This window comes from Bos grunniens, chromosome 1 (assembly GCF_055505025.1).
Source record: "Bos grunniens cultivar Pamir isolate PY7600 chromosome 1, Bosgru_T2T1.0, whole genome shotgun sequence".
Taxonomy (NCBI): Eukaryota; Metazoa; Chordata; class Mammalia; order Artiodactyla; family Bovidae; genus Bos; species Bos grunniens.
The window spans coordinates 11957733-11975943 of NC_141165.1; the positions used below are offsets into that span (position 1 = coordinate 11957733).

Below are 18211 nucleotides of genomic sequence, written 5' to 3' on the forward strand. Positions count from 1 at the left end.
CCACCATTCGAGCTGGGATTTAGTACAAAGCAGGGAAGACCGGTGTCCTCACAAGAGGCTGAATGTGAGTTCATGGTATTAGTAATTCCCCAAAGCAGGACCCAGCACCTAATCCAGAGGTTGGTGCGACAGTCACAGGGCATCCCTGCAGCAGACCTGCTCCTCCAGGAGGCGGCACCAACTGCCCCATGCGCTCAGCAACCGGGGGCGGGGGGCTGGGAAAATTATGCTGTGTGAAAAATGCCAGTCCCCAAGGTCACACACTGTGCAATTTCACTGACTCAACGTGGTTGAAATGATAAAATTAGAGAAATGAGCAGATCATGGCCTGCCTTGGTCCCTGCTCCGCTATCCTTCCCTAGCCTCAGGGTCTCCCTTCCTGCGACAGGCTGACTTCAGTCAGCCCGGCCAGGGCTTTCCCCCAAGGGTGCTCCCTACAAGCCCTCACCTGCACCCCTGACTGCCAGCACCTGCCTCCCGTGCCTCGGCCCCCACAGCCCTGGCCTGCTGGCAGAGGACACGCTTCTCTCTGCCATTCAACATGGAACCCCCCGTTCCCAGCTCCACTCCAGGCTGCCATGAGCAGGAGCCCACACAGTGCTCACTCAAAGGCAGATAATGCAGATGGTGGATGCTGAGTCCAGCCCATTTCTAGGCCTCACAGGACGTTCTGGAACAGAACTTCGCGATTTCTGAACTCTGAACTGGTGCGTGTGGGCGTCCAGGATGGTGTTTCCTTCCCTCCTGTCTGCTCCCTCATTCATTCACTTGCTCTCCAGGGGTCTGTTGGGTAATGGGTGGGAGCTTCCTGGGGACACAGGTAGGGAGGGCAGGACAAGGCCCTGCCTCCAAGGCAGAGTCAGGACAGGACAGGGGACTCTGCCTTCACAGCCAGAGGGGGACCTGTTCCTTCCTCCCTCCCAGGCTCCGGTTGGTTTGCAAGCCCCGGGTTCCCAGAAGAGGGCAGAGGAAGCACTCCTGAAGGAACCAACAGAAGGCTGCACAAAAGTTCAGGAAGCAGAGCCGCCCCAGGTCCCTGGCCCAAGGGGAGCACCACCCCCCTCCACATTCTCCCTTCCTCTGAGTGGCTCCAATGAGGAAAGCCGAGTTTGTTCTCAGTTTCATGGGTTTCTGGTCTTGGCTTTTATCATTTCCTCCCTCCTGCTTGCCTCTTCTTTCCTTAGTGTCTTAAGGTAAAAGCTTGGATAACTGTCCGCAAACGTTTCCCATGTTAGCATTTCATGCTTAGGTTTCTCAAGGCGCTGACTCCCTTGATTCCTAAGAATTTAGAGATGTGCGTGTATTGTATACATTATCTCCCAAGTATTTCCTACATTCTTCTGCTACCTCCTCTTTGACCAGCACATCATTTACAGTGGTGTGCTTTGATTTTCAAGTATTTTGGAAATTTTTTACCTTTGGTTATTGATTTCTAGTTCAATTGCAGTCTAGTCAGAACATACATTTCTTGTGATTTCAACTGTTTTCAATTTGTTGGGCTTTTATTTTCATACATAGCACAGTCTACCTTGGGAACACCTTGTGTGCCCACGAGCCGTGTCCCTTGGTGGCCAGGTATACTGTCCTGCAAGGCCACTTGCCCTGTCAGTCGCTGAGAGGGGACCTGGATCTCCAGCTACGACTGTGACTGTGCCCCCGCTTGTCCTCCCAGGTTTTGGTCTGTGTTTTGAGGCTCCGTCGAGCAGTGTACGTACATTTGGGCCGGACGTGTCTTCCTAGAGAACTGACCATTTCATATTCATGCAACGTCCCTCTAACCCTGGTGCCACCTCGTCCGGAAGCCTGTTTCATCTCACATTCGTGCAGCCACCACAGGCTGGTCTTGATCAGTGTTCACATGACATATCTTTCAGCCAACCTGCCAGGAGCTTTATATATTCCATGTTGGTGTCTTGCTGGCTGCACATAGATTGCTCGTGTTTTTCTCTCCACTCTGACCATTTCTTACTTTTAATTGATCTGTTCCCAGAATTTACTTTTTATGTTTAGGTGTAATAACTGTCGACTCTCATGTCTGTGTATATGTATTACATGTGTGTGTAGCATACTTCTGAAATAATTTTAGATACATGAGTAGCTGCAAAAATAATACAGAGCTTCCATGGCCCATTCACCCAGCTTCTGTCTGATGTAACTGCAGTACTTTATCAAAACCAGTAATGGACATTGATCAGACATTAGTAACTAAACAGCATGGGCTCCTACACACCTTTGTTGGTGTGTGGCTCTCTGAAGTCTTGTCACACATACAGATTTCCCTAACTGCCCACATGAGCAGGGTCACGTGGACAGTCCGGCGGGTAGTTTGCAACCACTTACTCTCCTCAGTCCCAGCCCTGGGAAAGCCCAGTCTGCTCTACATTGCTACAATTTTATCATCTCAAGAACTTCATGGGAATCCAACCAGACAAAGGCACTCAGCATAATGATGCTGCTTCAGGTAACGCAGGCCCATCGGTCGTGGCGACTGGGCAGCACCCACTGCACACTGCACACGACTGTGTGCCCAGCACCCCCAGGAAGGACATCTGGGTGGACTCCAGCTTAGGTGGATCACAAACAAAGCAGCACATGCTTGTTGTTATATGAACACAAGATTGCATTTTTCTGTGATAAACACCCAGGGCTGTGATTACTGAACGGTACATTAAGTGTACGTTTAACTTTGGCCTGGAGAATTCCATGGACTGTATAGTCCATGGGGTCACAAAGAGTCGGACACGACTGAGCGACTTTCACTTCACTTTTCACTTTTCACTTTTTAGGAAACGGGCAAACCGTTTGCCCGAGTAGCTGGACTGTTTCCCACCCCAACCCCACCTGCCCAGAGCGTGAGACAGATCTGGTTCTGGGCGATTGTGCCAGCACTTGGGGGTGTCAGCATGTCACTTAAGCCATCTGTAGAGATGGTGGTGATGTCTCCTTGTGGCTGACTCTGTTTTCTCCTAGACACCCGCCCAGGAGCATGCCTCTCACCTCTTCATCCCGCTGGCAGAAGTGTGTGTGGGTCTGCTGTCCATCCTCCAACTGCACTGTCCTGTTTTCCTTCTCTGGAGGCTAAAAGAGCTGCTCCGACGGCCAAGGACACTGCCCTTCACCGGACGTGATTGACGACGATCGTCTCTGAGGCTTTGCTTTGCCTTTTCATATTTTAACAGGATCTTCCAGGCAGCAAATACTTCTAACTGTGATGAAGCACAAGTTCTCAATTTTATCTTTTATGACTTTTAACACTTGTATATTTTATGAATGAGTGCTTTTCTCTTATATTTTCTCCTAAATAGGTTATAGTTTTAGATTTTACATTTAGCAATTTGATCCATTTTGAGTTAACTTTATGTAAGATGTGAAGTTTGCCAAGGTTTTTTTTTCTTTGTTTTATGCATCATCCATTTGCTTCTACCACTTTTTGAAAAGACCGTCCTTTCTGTAATAAACTGTTTTATTATCTTTGTCAAAATCAGTTGTCCACATGTGTGTGGTATTTTCCAGGCCATATCCTGTTTATGTAAATGCCGACCTACCCAGCAGCACCACCATGTCTGAATAACTGTAGCATTATGGCGACTTAAAATTACTCCAATTTCAATCTTTTTCAAAACTTTCTTGGTTCCATGAGTTCCTCTGTGTTTTCACATACATTTAAAAATCGTCTTGCGTGCATTTACACACGTTCCCACTGGGTATCTGACGGGAGAGGCGCTACACCCTCAGACCCCCTGGGAGGCCCGAGCGCCACAACATTCGTTGAGAATCCCTGCTGTGAACACGGAGGGCTCTGCCTCAGGTCTTTGATTCCTCTCGTCAGTATTTTCTAGTTTTCGGCATATAAATCCTGTGTGTATTTTTTAAGACATATAGCAAGTATCTGACTTTTTGGAGTTCTTGTAAATGGTGCATCTTGAACTCTGGTTTCTGATTGTTCACTGGTGGTGTATAGAATAGAACTGACTTCTGTATATAGGTCCTGCATTGTTAACAAGTGAACTTGCTCATTACCATTAGTTTCCGGAGTGTTTTTGGTAGCATAATGGAATTTATAAGGTAGACAACAGTGTTATTTACGAACAGGGACTGGTTTGTTTCTTCCTTTCCGATCTGTATGCCTTTGCTTTTCTCATCACGTTGAATGGGCTAGAACTTGTGTCCTCTGTTCACAGGCGTGGTGAGAGCAGACATCCTGTCTTGGTGATTTTAGGGGAAGCACAAGTCTTTCACCACTAACTCTGATGTGAGTTGGTATTGATAGTTGTTTCTTACTCCAGCACTCCAGAACCCAAACCTCTTCAGATCTTTTATGTTGACTCAATGGGCAAAATCTGTTTATAACCAGTACTACATAGTGAAATTCTGAAGACACAAATTTTCCAGTTCTTCTTTTTTAGGAGAATATTTGAAGCAAAAGAATCCTAGCACTGTAACGCCATCCTCAGGCCATGTGTAGCAGCGACAGCAGAAGCAGCAGCCAGTGCACCCCATCCTCAGGCTTCCACTGGTTCCGAGCCCCTTCCTAACACGGGGCCAGTCCAGCCCTGTCTCACGTATGAGCCCCATGAAACTGGGTGGCCACGAACTGGTCCAGAGTTCAGGCTTCAAACCACCAGACCGGGGCACTAATGACGCTCGTCAGACATAAACTGATGAGGACGTCCATTTCAGATATGAGGGGAAGAGGTCGAGTCAGAAAGTGGGGGGTGACTTCCGAGTCCTGAGGCATGCTCTGGGGGTGGAGGGTCAGAGATCTGGATGTTAAAGCAGAGGCCGTTCACGGCAGCCCACAGTCCCCAGTAGGGGAATTCCCACCCAGAGACGGAGCTGCCGGAGTCCCTCCTGCCAGGCGCCAGCTGAGGCCTGTGTGGCTGCTGTGAGCGCTCAGTGGCTCTGCCAGTCCAGTGAGCTGTGCTCTGTCTCGGGCTGGGCCCAGGGCCTCAGCTGTACTGGGGAGACCATGGAGGGACCTGGGGGCGGTGGGCACAGACCTGATTTATCCTGTTTAACAGCTCACTGCCCCGTCAAGCTGCTTGAGGCCGGGACAGCACAGACCCACAGAGCTTCTTGGCTGCTCTCTGTCTCTGGAGGCTCACAGTGCAGAGCTCATCCTTGAGGCTGCGGAGGAAGGAGGTTTCTGCAGAAAAATGTTCTTTCTGGTCTCAGTTAATGTTAGGAAGATGTTCAGGCCAATACAACCTGACTGCACAGTCTGCCAGCTCATCACTCAAGTGTCCAGAGAGACAAAGGCGTCGGGCTGGGCCGCATGCTCTCTACTGTCCCTGCTCTAGAGGCCATGGAGCAGGGTCTCTCCTCTTCCAGGAAGGTGTGGATCTCACCCACAATGCCCACACTCTCGTCCCACATCTGGGGAAGTGCCGAGGGTCCAGGGTGTCACCTACATCAGGTCACATGGCTCACACACGTTCCAATCACATCAGATGCTGTATCTAGGTCAGTAACATCTTTGCCGCAGGGACAGCAGACTCCCTGGGCCCTGCCTCTGGTCTGGTGGTGAGGCCTGCATGTGGACTTGACTCTCCTGAGGCCGTGGCTCCAGGAGCCCAACGTCTTCGTGTGCCTGGCACTGCACACAGTAGGTGCTTGGTCTGTCCCCACACTTTACCTGCCCTCCGACCCTCTGGCCACAGCTGGAAGCTGACCACGGCAGGGTCTTCAGTCTAAAGCTCAGTGTCCAGCTGGGGCCTGCAGTGGGGATGCAGAATCAGGGGGCAGCCACCGCCCTCGAGGGGTCAGTCTAGGGAGAAATGGCCTGCAGGCTGGACAGCTGGCTGTCCCAAAGGCTGAGTCCATGTTCGGTCCCCATCCCGCCCCTCGGCCATCCGTTCTAGTCGGTCAGAGAGCAGAAAGGATCTCTTCTGGGACGATGAGCAGGAGGGTTGTCGTGGGCTCTGGGCCAGGAGATGTGAGGGTCGAGAAGCTGGGGCAGGTTCCCATGTTTATTCTGCACTGGGGGGCCTGGGGGGCCCGGGCAGCCTCTCTCCTATCCATGCCCTGGACAGGGCTGTCTGAGACCCCGGAGCCAAGGGTGGGCAGGCTGAGCTGGGAGAAGTGGCCGACGAGGGCAGGAGCATGAAAAGCCCAGGCCGTGTGCCTGCTGGACTTGGTGCTCCTCAGCCCTGGGTCAACCCTCAGCTTGAGTTTTCTGATGTCCTGTGACCTGGCTCAGCGCATCAGATGGAAGCCGGCGGGAGAGGACTGGACGGGGGCTGGGGGGAAGGGGACAGAGCCATGCTTATCGACCCCACCGTCCAGCAACAGGTCCCTGCACGTGTGTGTGTGCATATCCACCCAGGACCTCACAAAGAGTTGGGCACAGAGCACAGCACCTAGAGGGGCAGCCAAGGTGGAGCCCCTGGAGCCTCAGAGGGGTGCACAGCCATGGTCACCCAGGCCGCTGGGCCCTGGCCGGGGAGCCAGTCCTGCCATGGGCTGGCCACATGTGCACTGCGAGCCAGCAGTTCCAGCCTCTGCTCAGCTAGACACTCTGAGTCAAAGAAGAGCAAACCGGTTGCAACACTGGACGACTACCAATCATGATGCTGCACCTCGGCGAGGTCCTCTCCTGGGACAGACAGGGACTCACTGTGGGGACTCACTGTGGGGACTCACTGTGGGGAGCTGGGTCACAGGATCAACACATCAAACAATCAAACGAACACTAACCAGCAATACCTAAAGTTGATACAGCGTTTACCGTGTGCCAGGTACAGTCTTTCCGCAGCCCCACCGGGAGGAGCCTCTCCCTCCATTTCACAGACCAGCTAGGAGGGCGGGGTTGGGGGCCGGGTGCCAGGATGAGCTGTGCAGTGAAGAACTGGGACTCAGCCCCCAGGCAGGTGCTGGGAGACACCGGCAGCACGGGGACAGGACACGTCCTCAGGATGTTGGGGGCATCCACCCAAACAAGGAAAGCCCTGGTCTTGAGCTTGTGCCCTGGGGCACAGAGCTCTTAATTCCAGCTTTCATTACAACACAGGGACACTGATGGTCATTTATATCAATAAAAATGTGGGAACCGGGGAATAATTTTAGATAAACGTAACAAAAGAAAGGATGTAGCTCTGTTAGTGTGAAAAGCAAAGGAGGCCAAGGTCAGCTGAGCTCTTGAGATTTTTAAGGAGAATGAAATCCAACGGTTGTGAAGGAAAAGGCTGGGTGCAGGGCAGGCTGGTTGACATCACAAGGTGAGACCAAGGCATGGCCTCATTCCTGAGAGGAAGAGCCTCCTCCACTTAGGAACCAGGGGCTCAAAGAGAGCCCTTGGCCCCTCCCCAGGGCTGCTCTCTGGGCAGAAGGTGGGCTGACCAGCCCATGGCTTGCCCAGAAAGCATCCTCAGAACCCTGTCTCCTCTCCAGGCTCCAAGAAGGGGGGGCATGTCCTGGGGGTCCTGCCTCCCTACTAGTCACACGAGGAGGTCGGCCTCCCTGGGCTGCAGGATTGCCCCACCCAGGATCCTGTCAGGACCCTGGGGAGCCGGGCGGGAAGAGGGGAGCAAACCTTGCTTCCTCAGAGCAGAGAGCCTGCAGGCCCTGCTGATAAGAGGGGGTCCCCGGAGAAGAGAGGGACCAGAAATGTGAGGACTCAGCCCCCACCCACCCCCTGCCCTGGGAGCTGGGCCCTCTCCTGGGTGAGGGAGGCTAAAGTGCTAACTGGGGTCCCCCAATCGAAAGGTGGCTTCTGTTTCCTAAAAAGACCCAGGGTCACCCAGGCTCCAGATGAGAGCCATGCATGGGCAGAATCGCCAACTGTGAGTCCCTACCCCCAACACTGATGCTCCGGCTGGGATTAATCCCCTGACTTTAATCCTCGGATGCCCGTTAATCCTGCATCTCTGCACAGCCCGCATGGTCCTTTCCCTGCAACGGCCGGCTTGTTCTCTAAGCTGAGCGGGGGACGCAATGGCAGGTGCATGCGCTGGGAGCGGGGGGCTCTGTTCCTGCCTCCCAAACACAAACGCAGATCTGTAAAGCCAAGCCCATACACGGTGCGGGCAACCCCATAGAGCCCCCGGCACAGGGTCCACGATGGGCTCCGCTCTGCTGGGAGGAAGTGGGTCAAACAAGCTTCGGGAGACAAGGCCCCTGAGCAGCAGGACCTGAGGCTGAACAGCAGGGAGGGCCCCATGGTGCTGCCCAAGCAGACCCTACCCCCATCCACCTGGGTGCTGACAGGACGCAGCCCTCTGGTTCTGGCACCACTCACCATTTCCTCAGCTCCGGGCTGGGTCCGTGTGTTGTGGGCTGCACTCAGGGGACAGGCAGGGGATGAGGACGGGGTGATGCTGTGGGCCCAGGTGGTTAGCTGGCCAGGCTTCTGGAGGCAGCCCCATGGACACGGCCAGGGGACAGGGCTTGGCCCCCTCCCTCTCCACCAGCCGGGCTCAGGCAGAGAGTCCCCGACTCCATGGCATCGCCCATGGGCCCCAGGATGCTGCCTTGGAGGCTGTGTGGTGTTTAAACCTCAAAATGTGGAAGAAACATGTTTTTCAGTCACCAGAACCCGATTGTAACTTTTAAAACCAAGTACAAAGAACGGAATCAAAAGTCCGACCGCAGGGCAGGGCACTACCCCTGCTGAGGTGCGAGCATGGCAGGGTGGCTGCGGGCGGCCCCTCGCGTGGGGACATAGGACTGGGGTCTGGGAAAGCCCTGCCTCAGAGCAGCACTGAGCCCCTCCCCGGGGGTCGCTGTGTGCGTATCCTGAGCAGTCCCCAGGGACATACAGGACCTTCTGCATACATCTCTTAGACAGCACGTGCCTTCCTGGCTTGAGGTTAAAAGCAGGGTAGTTTAAAGGCTATAAAACATGCAAACCTTGAATCACAGCTGGATTTCAGACCCGCCAGCCCCAGAGAAATGGAAACCCACTCCAGTATTCTTGCCTGGAAAATCCCATGGACAGAGGAGCCTGGCAGGCTACAGTCCAGGGGGTCACAAGTGTCGGACATGGCTTAGTGACTAAACCACCACCACCAACCCAGACAAGGAACAGCTCTGCCTCAGGGCTCAGCCCCAGCGCCAAGCGAGCACTGTGGGGGCGCCCCGTCCCCAAAGACCCTGCAGGGGTCTGAGCGCTGACTAGGCAGGTCAGTGCTCTGTGGTTCCTCCTGCTGAACGGGCCTCCAGGCCACGAACGTGGCCACAGGAGGTCGACCCTGCCGTCCCTGGGCAGTGGCCTCCTGCTTGGGGTGAGGACCGTGTTTGTCCGCATAGGGACGTGGCCCTGCCAGGCTGCCCTCCTGACCCACCTGCTCCTGGGACGTTGCTTGGCGTGTGCCACCCTGGTCCGTGACACCCACAAGCTCATGGAAATGGCCCTGGGCTGTTTCTGAGAGGGGGCTACAGCCTGGCCGCCAGGCTTGCAGGCTGAGCCCCTCAGCGCCTTCTAGGCCGCATGCCCACAGGGGCCATCCCTGGACAAGACCCTTCCGAGCCGTAACACGTCTCTGCAACCTTCAGCCCACTGCCTCGGTGCAGACATCAGCGTTTGGTCTGGATGCCTGGTGGACCCATGCCTGTTACTGAGCAGTGTGTCTGCTCCTGCTGACCGAAACATCACCGTTCCTACAGGCCTATCTCCCCCCAGGCCTGCCTGCCCCTCCACTCCCGTCACAGGTCTGCACTCCGCCGGGTGGTGCGCTTCCACACAGGCTTCTTTCCCTTTCCTCTCCTGCCTTCTTCTGGGTCACTCTGAACAATACCCCAGCCCGCACCTCGGGGTGAGGGGAGCGAGCCCAGCCTCAGCCCTGCCCCTGGTCCCCGTGGCCCTGGCTCCTGATCGGGTTCCCAGGGCCACCCTCTGCAGCCTGGGCTCGGCCTGGGTGGCGGGCCGGCCGCCCTCCACAGGGTCTCCTCTGGCTCTACACTGTGGGAGCGGGGTCTCTATGCAGGAAGGGCAGATCCCATGTCACCCCAGGGTGAGAGGGACCCTGCTGCCAGGTCACACTCGGGAACAGGACACACGCGGGAGCAGGACACACTCGGGAAGCAGGACACACTCAGGAGCAGGACACACTCGGGGAACAAGACACACTCGGGGAGCAGGATGCACACAGGGAGCAGGACACACTTGGGGAGCAGGACGCACAGGGAGCAGGACACACGCGGGAGCAGGACACACTCGGGAACATGACACACGTGGGGAGCAGGACACACTCGGGAGCAGGACACACGCGGGAAGCAGGACACACTCGGGAGCAGGACACACGCGGGGAGCAGGACACACTCGGGGAACAAGACACACTCGGGGAGCAGGATGCATACAAGGAACAGGACACACGCGGGAGCAGGACACACACATGAACAGAATACATGCAGGGAGCGGGACACACACGAGGAGCAGGACACATGCAGGGAGCAGGACACACACGGGGAGCAGGACAAACACGGGGAGCAGGACACATGTGGAAGCAGGACACATGCAGGGAGCAGGACACACACATGAACAGAACACACTCGGGAGCAGGACACACACATGAACAGAACACACGCAGGAGCAGGACACGCTCGGGAGCAGGACACACACAGGGAGCAGGACATACTTGGGAGCAGGACACATTCAGGGAGAAGGACACACTCGGGGAGCAGGACGCACTCGGGAGCAGGACACACTCGGGGAGCAGGACACACATGGGGAGCAGGACACACTCGGGGAGCAGGACGCATGCGGGGAGCCGGACACACTCGGGAGTGGGACACACATGGGGAGCGGGACACACTCAGGAGCGGGACACACTCGGGGAGCAGGACACACTCAGGAGCAGGATACACACAGGGAGCAGGACACACACGGGAGTAGGATGCATGCCGGACCAGGACACACAGGACACACTCAGGGAGCGGGACACATACAGGGAGCAGGACACACACGGGAGCAGGACAAACACGGGAGCAGGACACACAGGACACACGCAGGGAGTGGAACACACACAGGAAGCAGGACACACGCAGGAGCAGGACACACATGGGGAACATGACACACTTGGGAGCATGACACACTCAGGAGCAGGACACACACAGGGAGTGGAACACACACAGGGAGCAGGACACACACAGGAGCAGGACACACGCGGGGAACATGACACACTCGGGAACATGACACACATGGGGAACATGACACACTCAGGAGCAGGACACACGCAGGGAGTGGAACACACACAGGGAGCAGGACACACACGGGAGCAGGACACACGTGGGAGCAGGACACACGTGGGAGCAGGACACATGTAGGAGCAGGACACACTTGGGAGCAGGACACACGCAGGAGCAAGACACACTCGGGAGCAGGACACATGCAGGAGCAGGACACACATGGGGAGCAGGACACACTTGGGAGCAGGACACACACAGGGAGCAGGAACACACACAGGGAGCAGGACACACACGGGAGCAGGACACACACGGGGAACATGACACACTCGAGAACATGACACACGCGGGGAACATGACACACTCAGGAGCAGGACACACGAGGGGAGCAGGACACACGCAGGAGCAGGACACACGCAGGAGCAGGACACACACGGGAGCAGGACACACGAAGGAGCAAGACACACTCGGGAGCAGGACACACACAGGGAGCAGGACGCACGTAGGAGCAGGACACACACGGGGAGCAGGACACATTCAGGAGCAGGACACATGCAGGAGCAGGACACACACGGGGAGCAGGACACACTTGGGGAACCGGACACACTCGGGGAGGTTCCTGCGGCTGGGCTCCGCATCTGACCCGCAGGGTCCTCGACTGGGCTCACAAGCGCATTGGCTCGGCTGTGACCCACCTGGCCGTGGCTGCCAGCAATGCCAAGTCTGCCCCTCAGCACCCTCGGCTCTCATACTCACGTGGGCACCAATGTCCCCTGAAAGGCTCCGTGGATCACAGACACAGCCTGGTGTTCCTCACTCAGGTGGTGGGGCGGGGAGAGATGAGACTCTGCCTTTCCAGGTTCTTGGGGGGTGTCCAGGGTCCAGGAACATCCCGGAAAAGCACTGGCGGGCACCATCCATTACAATAGTGCAGTCATGCTCCGAAGGAGCCAGTCCTCACTGCGGGACCACCTGGCACACCAGCTTTGCCCCTGCCCGTCCTCAGACCCTGACTTCTGAAGCCCCCTTGCCAGAGTGAAGATGGCTCTTCAGAGGCTCCACCCTGGGCACGCGGGGCCCCCTACCTTCCCAAGGCTGCCAGGCTAGCACACGCCTTCAAGGCTCTGCATTTCTGCACCCCCTCCAATTGAGCGGGGGCCTCCCCAAGACCAGGACACAGATGGGTGGCCCAAGGTACATGCAGAAGGCGACCCGACTCCTTAAGGGGCCCTTTCAGTCCCTGATGAGGCCAGACTAAAAGCAATGAGTGATCATCAGAGACCAGCCCAGGCCAGAGTGAAGGACGAGGGTGAGGAGCTAGCCGTCAGGAACACACGAGGGGCGCCGTGGACAGAGATGGGTCCTTGGCTTAGGGGAGCTCCCTCTGAGATTGTGTGATTTCTGCAGAAACAATCTTCTCTTCCGCTGGTAAACAAGGGACAGCCAACGCCCCTAACACCGGCCCCACTGCAGGTGTTACCCCCGGGTCTCATTTCCCCTAGAGCCAATTATGGGGTGCAGCTTACACTCTCATTAACATGAACACACATGAACTTGCTCCCCACATGATGACCCAGCCCCGTTCCCAGGTGCTGGGAGGTAGGTTGGGTGGGACAGGAAAAGCAGACAGTGTTGAAACTGCACAGAAATTCTGGGCACTCTCCCAGGCTCAAAGGAAGTGTTAGAATCAGTAACACACACAAAGAAGATGAAATTTCCTGCTCTGTAAAAAATTTCTTTTCTTCAAGATCACAAATGGATAAGAACCCTTTAGAAAGAGTTCAAGAGACTCACTGAAGGGCTGCAGCTGAAAGGGACTGGGTATCACCCTGGCCGCCTCACATTTCTGCAAGGAGAGAAAGTCTTATTTCGTTACCAAGGGTGCAGCTATTGTTTTACATCTCACCATGGAAGAATTTACCACTGAAAGTGTCCACATTCACTTCAGTGGACTTGGCTATAGACTCATGTTTCCTGGAAAGCCAGTTAAGATGCAAATTTTAAATATTTTATTTCTGAAAAGCAAAATCATTTTCTCCAGTAGAACACACTCAAATCAAATACCATACAACCTGGTTTCTGGGAAAGCATCTCTGGAAACATCTGTCCCCCCAATCCAAACAAGAGCACATAACTGTCTAAGCGTGCCGGCGGTCAGCCCACCACACAGACAACAGCAAACCTTCTGTGCCCCACTCACCACCTGCAAAACGCCCTCAACAGACATCCTCGGCTAGGGCAATGCTTCGATTCACTTACAGGACAGGCAGAAAATGACATTTTGTTATTTGTAAACCACAGAACTCAAGCACATTTTACACACACTTGCAAAGTACTGGACCTGCCCACCACCCCCTCCACTTCCTTACAAGGAATTGTACTCACTGGCCTCCCAGGGACGACAGGGGGTCGGTATTTCTCCTCTAAGCATCAGGCTCCAGAAGTGCATGCGCTCCACATGCTGCAACACACACACACGGACTTTATTCTGACATGTGCTATGCACTCACGTGGGTGCCGGTGGCTCACCTGGTCGCTACAGGCTGGGTGGACACCTCCCAGCAAAGATCCTGGTCCACGGAGGGCGTGGATCCCTGGGCCCTGGAGACAACCAGCCTCTCGGGGCAGGGGTCGTATTCCCACATGTGCCCCAGGAGCACAGACAACTGAAAAATGACCTATGAACTCCGTACATCACAGCTCACTAAGGTGGCGTGTTAACAGTGACCCTGACTCTCAGAGAGGGGCCCTGCTGTCAGACCAGGGGAACATCCCAGACTTTCGGCGAGGACCCCGAGCTCCCGCTCCGTCAGCACCCGGCATGGCCCACTGGATGGCCCTTTATGCCGCCGTCTGGGCTCTGCGTGGCCTTGGCCGGGCCCACAGCCCCTTACCTCAGAACAAAGCCACACTGTGCGGTCGGCAGGGCCGGATGGAGTGGCTCTGGGACAGATGGTCACTCTCCCCGTTTAGAGAAGATAAAAAGGCTAAGGGAGAAACATCAGAGTGGGGTTTTGTTCTAAACCAGAGGAGGCTACGGCTCCCATTGGTCTCAGGTTGGAGACCTCGTGACATGGGATCAGGCACATGTGACCTACTTTTTGCCCGCTCCCCTCGTTCCGCAGAAGGGTGCGCCTGGCGGATGGGCTGTCATTCCAATGACTCCATCCCCCGACAGGGGCCACCGCACAGACTGCCATGCCTGCAGGACATCGCATGGCTGCTCACCCTGGAGAGGAGGGGGGCAGAGGCCTCAGGCCCCCGTCAGTCGAAATGTAGCGCTGCAGACCCAAGCAGCCTCCTCTCAGCTGTGGCTGCGCTCGGGCTGGGTCCCTCCAGGACCATCTGGAAGCTACAGCCCGCGAATCCTCTCTTCTTCCCTGTTTCCTCCTCTGTGGTCAAGAGCTTCCAGGTGCTGCCCCAGGAGTCAGTTGCACAGGAGCTGAGCCTCGACTGAGCCCTGTGCTTTACGAGAGGAGCGAGCCTGAAGGTGGGCCTCTCACCTGGGCAGTGAGATGAATGGAATGACCCAGACCTTGAGACTACGTAGAGGATGCAGCTGGTCCCCCATCAGAGCGGGCACCTGCCACCATGCATGAGAGGTGACTGTTATTACCTCTCTCTCTCGACATCTCACCCCAAATCAGGTGCAGATAAATGAAAAGACCAAGCCCGTAGCCAACTGGCTGTGGGAAACTTCACCCAGAGGACTCACTGGCTGGGAGATGGGCCTCGCTCTGCCGGGTGCTGTCAGGCCTCGCGGGGAGAGCCCTCAGGGCACGGGGGCGCCTCCTGAGAGAGCCCGCAGGGTGCTGGGGCACTGTGCAATGCCAGCAGAGGTGCACCCACAGGTGGCAGCATGCCAGTTTGCTGCCAAATCAGCCTGACTGTTCATTACAGGAAAAAATGGAAAATGTGTGTAATGCAAACCACTAGTAACATCATCCCCAGAAAGACCACCAAAGAGAGTGGGGTGTTCTGAAGTCGACCTACTCAGACATCTTTCCAGTAGGCATGTATCATTATATTTTTAACAAAAATAGGACCAAGCCACCCATGATTGTTCTTTTTCCCTACTTAACATTATACATGAAATATTTTCCTACGTTGCTGTATGTAAATCTGCACAGTAGTGATCAAATTTCCCATGGTATCAAACTGTAAGCATAAGATTTTGTGCATTTAATTTTATGCATTTTCATGCATAAGGATATAGTCAGCTGCAAGGACTCTATGCTCTGCGTCCCTGAATCATTATCTTAAACAATGCTTTCATAGTAATCTTTGGGCGGACCTGTCTCTGTCATCTTTTATCAACTTGGAACGTTTCTTTATAGAAGGAAGGTCAAAGGACACGTGCTTGAGGCTCTGGTGTGGGTGACAAATGGGCCTGCCAGCAGCAGTCCCGAGATGAAGGGCTCTTCCCTGTGCTCCGGCCTGCCCTGGGGAGCCTGTTAGCAGTGCCACTGAGCTCCGAGACCTGGGGATGCCAGTGCCAGAGGCTGGGCAGGGGTGGAGGAGACTAGGAGCCCTGTGGTGTGCTGTTCGTTGTTGGCTCACCCAGTGCAGCTCCGTGAGGGGCCGACAGAGCAGTCCTGTCACTCGGTTCACTCTCGGTCGGAGGGCACGGGCCGCCGAGGGCCCCTCTTGGTCACTGGGAAGGCAGGAAAAGGACTGGGCACTGGCCTTTGGGTCTGGAGGGAGCACAAGGTGAGCGAGTGGCCACAGTGAGGCTTGCAGGGTCGGGGGTCACAGCAAGTGGAGGAGCTGCCAAGGAGCCTGCCTGCCTTTGTGCAGGGGGGCAGGGGCTGACCAGTGCCGAGTCTTTGAAGATGTGACATGGAAACGAACAGCGAGCAGAGGGCATGAAGAACCAGAGTCGTGGTTGAAGAGGAGATGAGGGCTCAGGGACACAAAGGAGGCCAGAGGCCCAGCCAGAATGTCGGGGGAGCTGGGGATGGTGGCACCCAGGGCGTGGGGCTGGATGCAGCTGGGCAGACATGGTCAGGACAGGATGGCCCTGCCAGCTGTGCCTGCCTTGCCCATGGGGGCAGCTGGCAAACATTGGGGGAGGCAGAGAGGCCAGTGGGGGCCCCTTGACTCCTGCAGTTGCCAAGCTGCAGCCCGGCCTGGGGGTGCTCCTAGTCTGTCCTCCACGTGGTCCCCAAGAACCCCAGTCAGATGGTCGGTTTACATAACCAGCCTCGCTCCTGACCACAGCTCGGGATGTGCCAGCCGTGTGGAAGGAGCTGTCCATCCAGCTCCTGTCCAGACCCAGAGCTGCCTCCCGGTAATTGGTCCCTGACTCTCCTGCAAACAGGTACCTGGAGGCTGAAATGTTTACACCTTCCTTGGTACAAAGCAAAGATCAAAACAACTCTGGGCAGGCACCACAGGATTAAACATGCTGAGCTGCAAGTAAAAAAGCAAAACAAAGCCAGGCAGACAACATCTGGGCAGCAGGAGAGAAGCTGGAGTGGACAACAATGATGGAAACTTGGGCCCAAGTTTTGTGACATTTAAAGACACAGGTGTTTTTCTGACTGGCGGCAGGCTGACTTGGAACCTATATGACGTGTTATGTCATGAATTTGGGTTAACAAATCACAGCTGAAAACAGGTCCTCAGTGGCCGCCTTGTGACCCTGGGTAAACCAGGTCCCCAGCCTGGAATGTACTCTTCATGCCCTTGCAAACTTAAACACATGGGTGAATAAACCAGAACTGGCTTAGAGAGGACCACGCCTGAGAGCTGAGCAAGAAACCTCGAAGGCTTTCTCTACAGGTGGACACACTGAGGTCAGAGACGGTCAGTGCTGCAGGCTCAGGACCCGTGAGGCCCTGGGAGAACTCAGGCCTCAGGGTGCAGGGTGGACAGCAAGGTGGCACACGGAACACACAGGCTCCGGCTTCACACGAGCACACGGGCCCTTGTGCCCACCCTCACCCCAGCCCCATGAAGCAGGACGGTCAGCAGGGCCGGGCCACCTGCAGCGCGAGCACAGGGCCCTACATGTGGCTGGTGTCCCTCAGCGCCAGTAACAGCTGGCTCTTCAGACTCCCCACTTGGTGGGTGAGGCCACTGAAGCCTGGCAACGGGGCACACATAGGGGAAGGTGTCCCATGTGCCTCAGAAATTCCAGGGAAGAAGCTGTGGAGAACCCTGTCTGTCTCAGCTGAGACCGACTTCTTCACGCTCTGCGTCAGCTGGATGCAACCCTTCAAGAGTCAGTGGGAATGCTGGTCCTGCCCGGTCACGCGCAGCACCTCGCTTCTCTGCTCAAGTTTGCTGCTCGTGGCGTGTGCTCTCTCCCTGGCACGGCCCCCAGCTGATGCCACATCAGGGACTAAAGAGAGTGACACCAGCCTGGCGCACACTCCCTGGTTCCAGGGGTGAGTCTGACTCTGTGCACTCCTGGTAACTGGACACACAGACCCGTGCTGCGTCCTGGCCACTCACCTTCCCCCATAAGCAGGCTCGACGCGTCAGAGCAGATCCATAGACAGTGCGGGTTCACTCTTGGGACCTAGAGCATCAGAGCTGGCTCTGGCGACTTTCGGGAGGGCTGACGGGTCGTGGGGCCCCGTGACCTGGAACACAAGAACATGGGGCGCGTGAGCTGACTGGTGAGCGCCTCGCGCCTCGGACTGAGCCTCCACAGAACAGCGGCGTTTCTTAAGACTTGGCTGTGAGATGCGTGGGGTGTGATGAAGTGCCTGTGAGGGCTCGTCTTGGGACCAGTCCTCCACCCTGAAGAAGGCAGCTCCACAGACTGGGGGGCTTCTGTCTCATAGACAAGCAGGACGGAAGCGGAACTTGGCCACACTGTGCACACTTCTGAGAATATAAGCGAAACAGCCAACCTTCTACTTATTTAGCATATATATATATATATACACACACACACACACACACACATACTGATTTTTCTTCTAAAATTATGAAATTATATATTAACTTAAGTACATTTCTGGTTTCCCACTTTTTACAGCTGGTATAATCATTTCACTGAAACCCTTCCCTCTCAGCAGGCAATCTGTCCATCTAGTCTTTCCCAAAGTGCACCATTTTCTCCTTGATCTAAGTTTCT

The 18211-nt window shown here is 55.5% G+C and overlaps 1 protein-coding gene across 41 annotated transcripts in view; it reads right to left on the bottom strand.

Moving 5' to 3' along the window:
* Positions 1 to 18211, bottom strand: part of PCBP3 (poly(rC) binding protein 3) — a 232935-nt gene that overhangs the window by 38462 nt on the left and 176262 nt on the right. For 26 of the 41 annotated variants that reach the window (XR_015135940.1, XR_015135965.1, XR_015135902.1 and 23 more), the window contains one exon: positions 17581 to 17711. Coding sequence is in view for 32 of the 41 variants with exons in the window: in XM_086322653.1 (XP_086178779.1) it covers positions 17581 to 17590 (10 nt within the window). In the remaining 9 variants the exon portion in view is untranslated. Of the gene's footprint in view, positions 1 to 8236; positions 8494 to 13506; positions 13583 to 17580; positions 17717 to 18211 lie in introns of those variants that run through there. The other 15 variants (XR_015135954.1, XR_015135853.1, XM_086322945.1 and 12 more) reach the window with 3 other exon arrangements.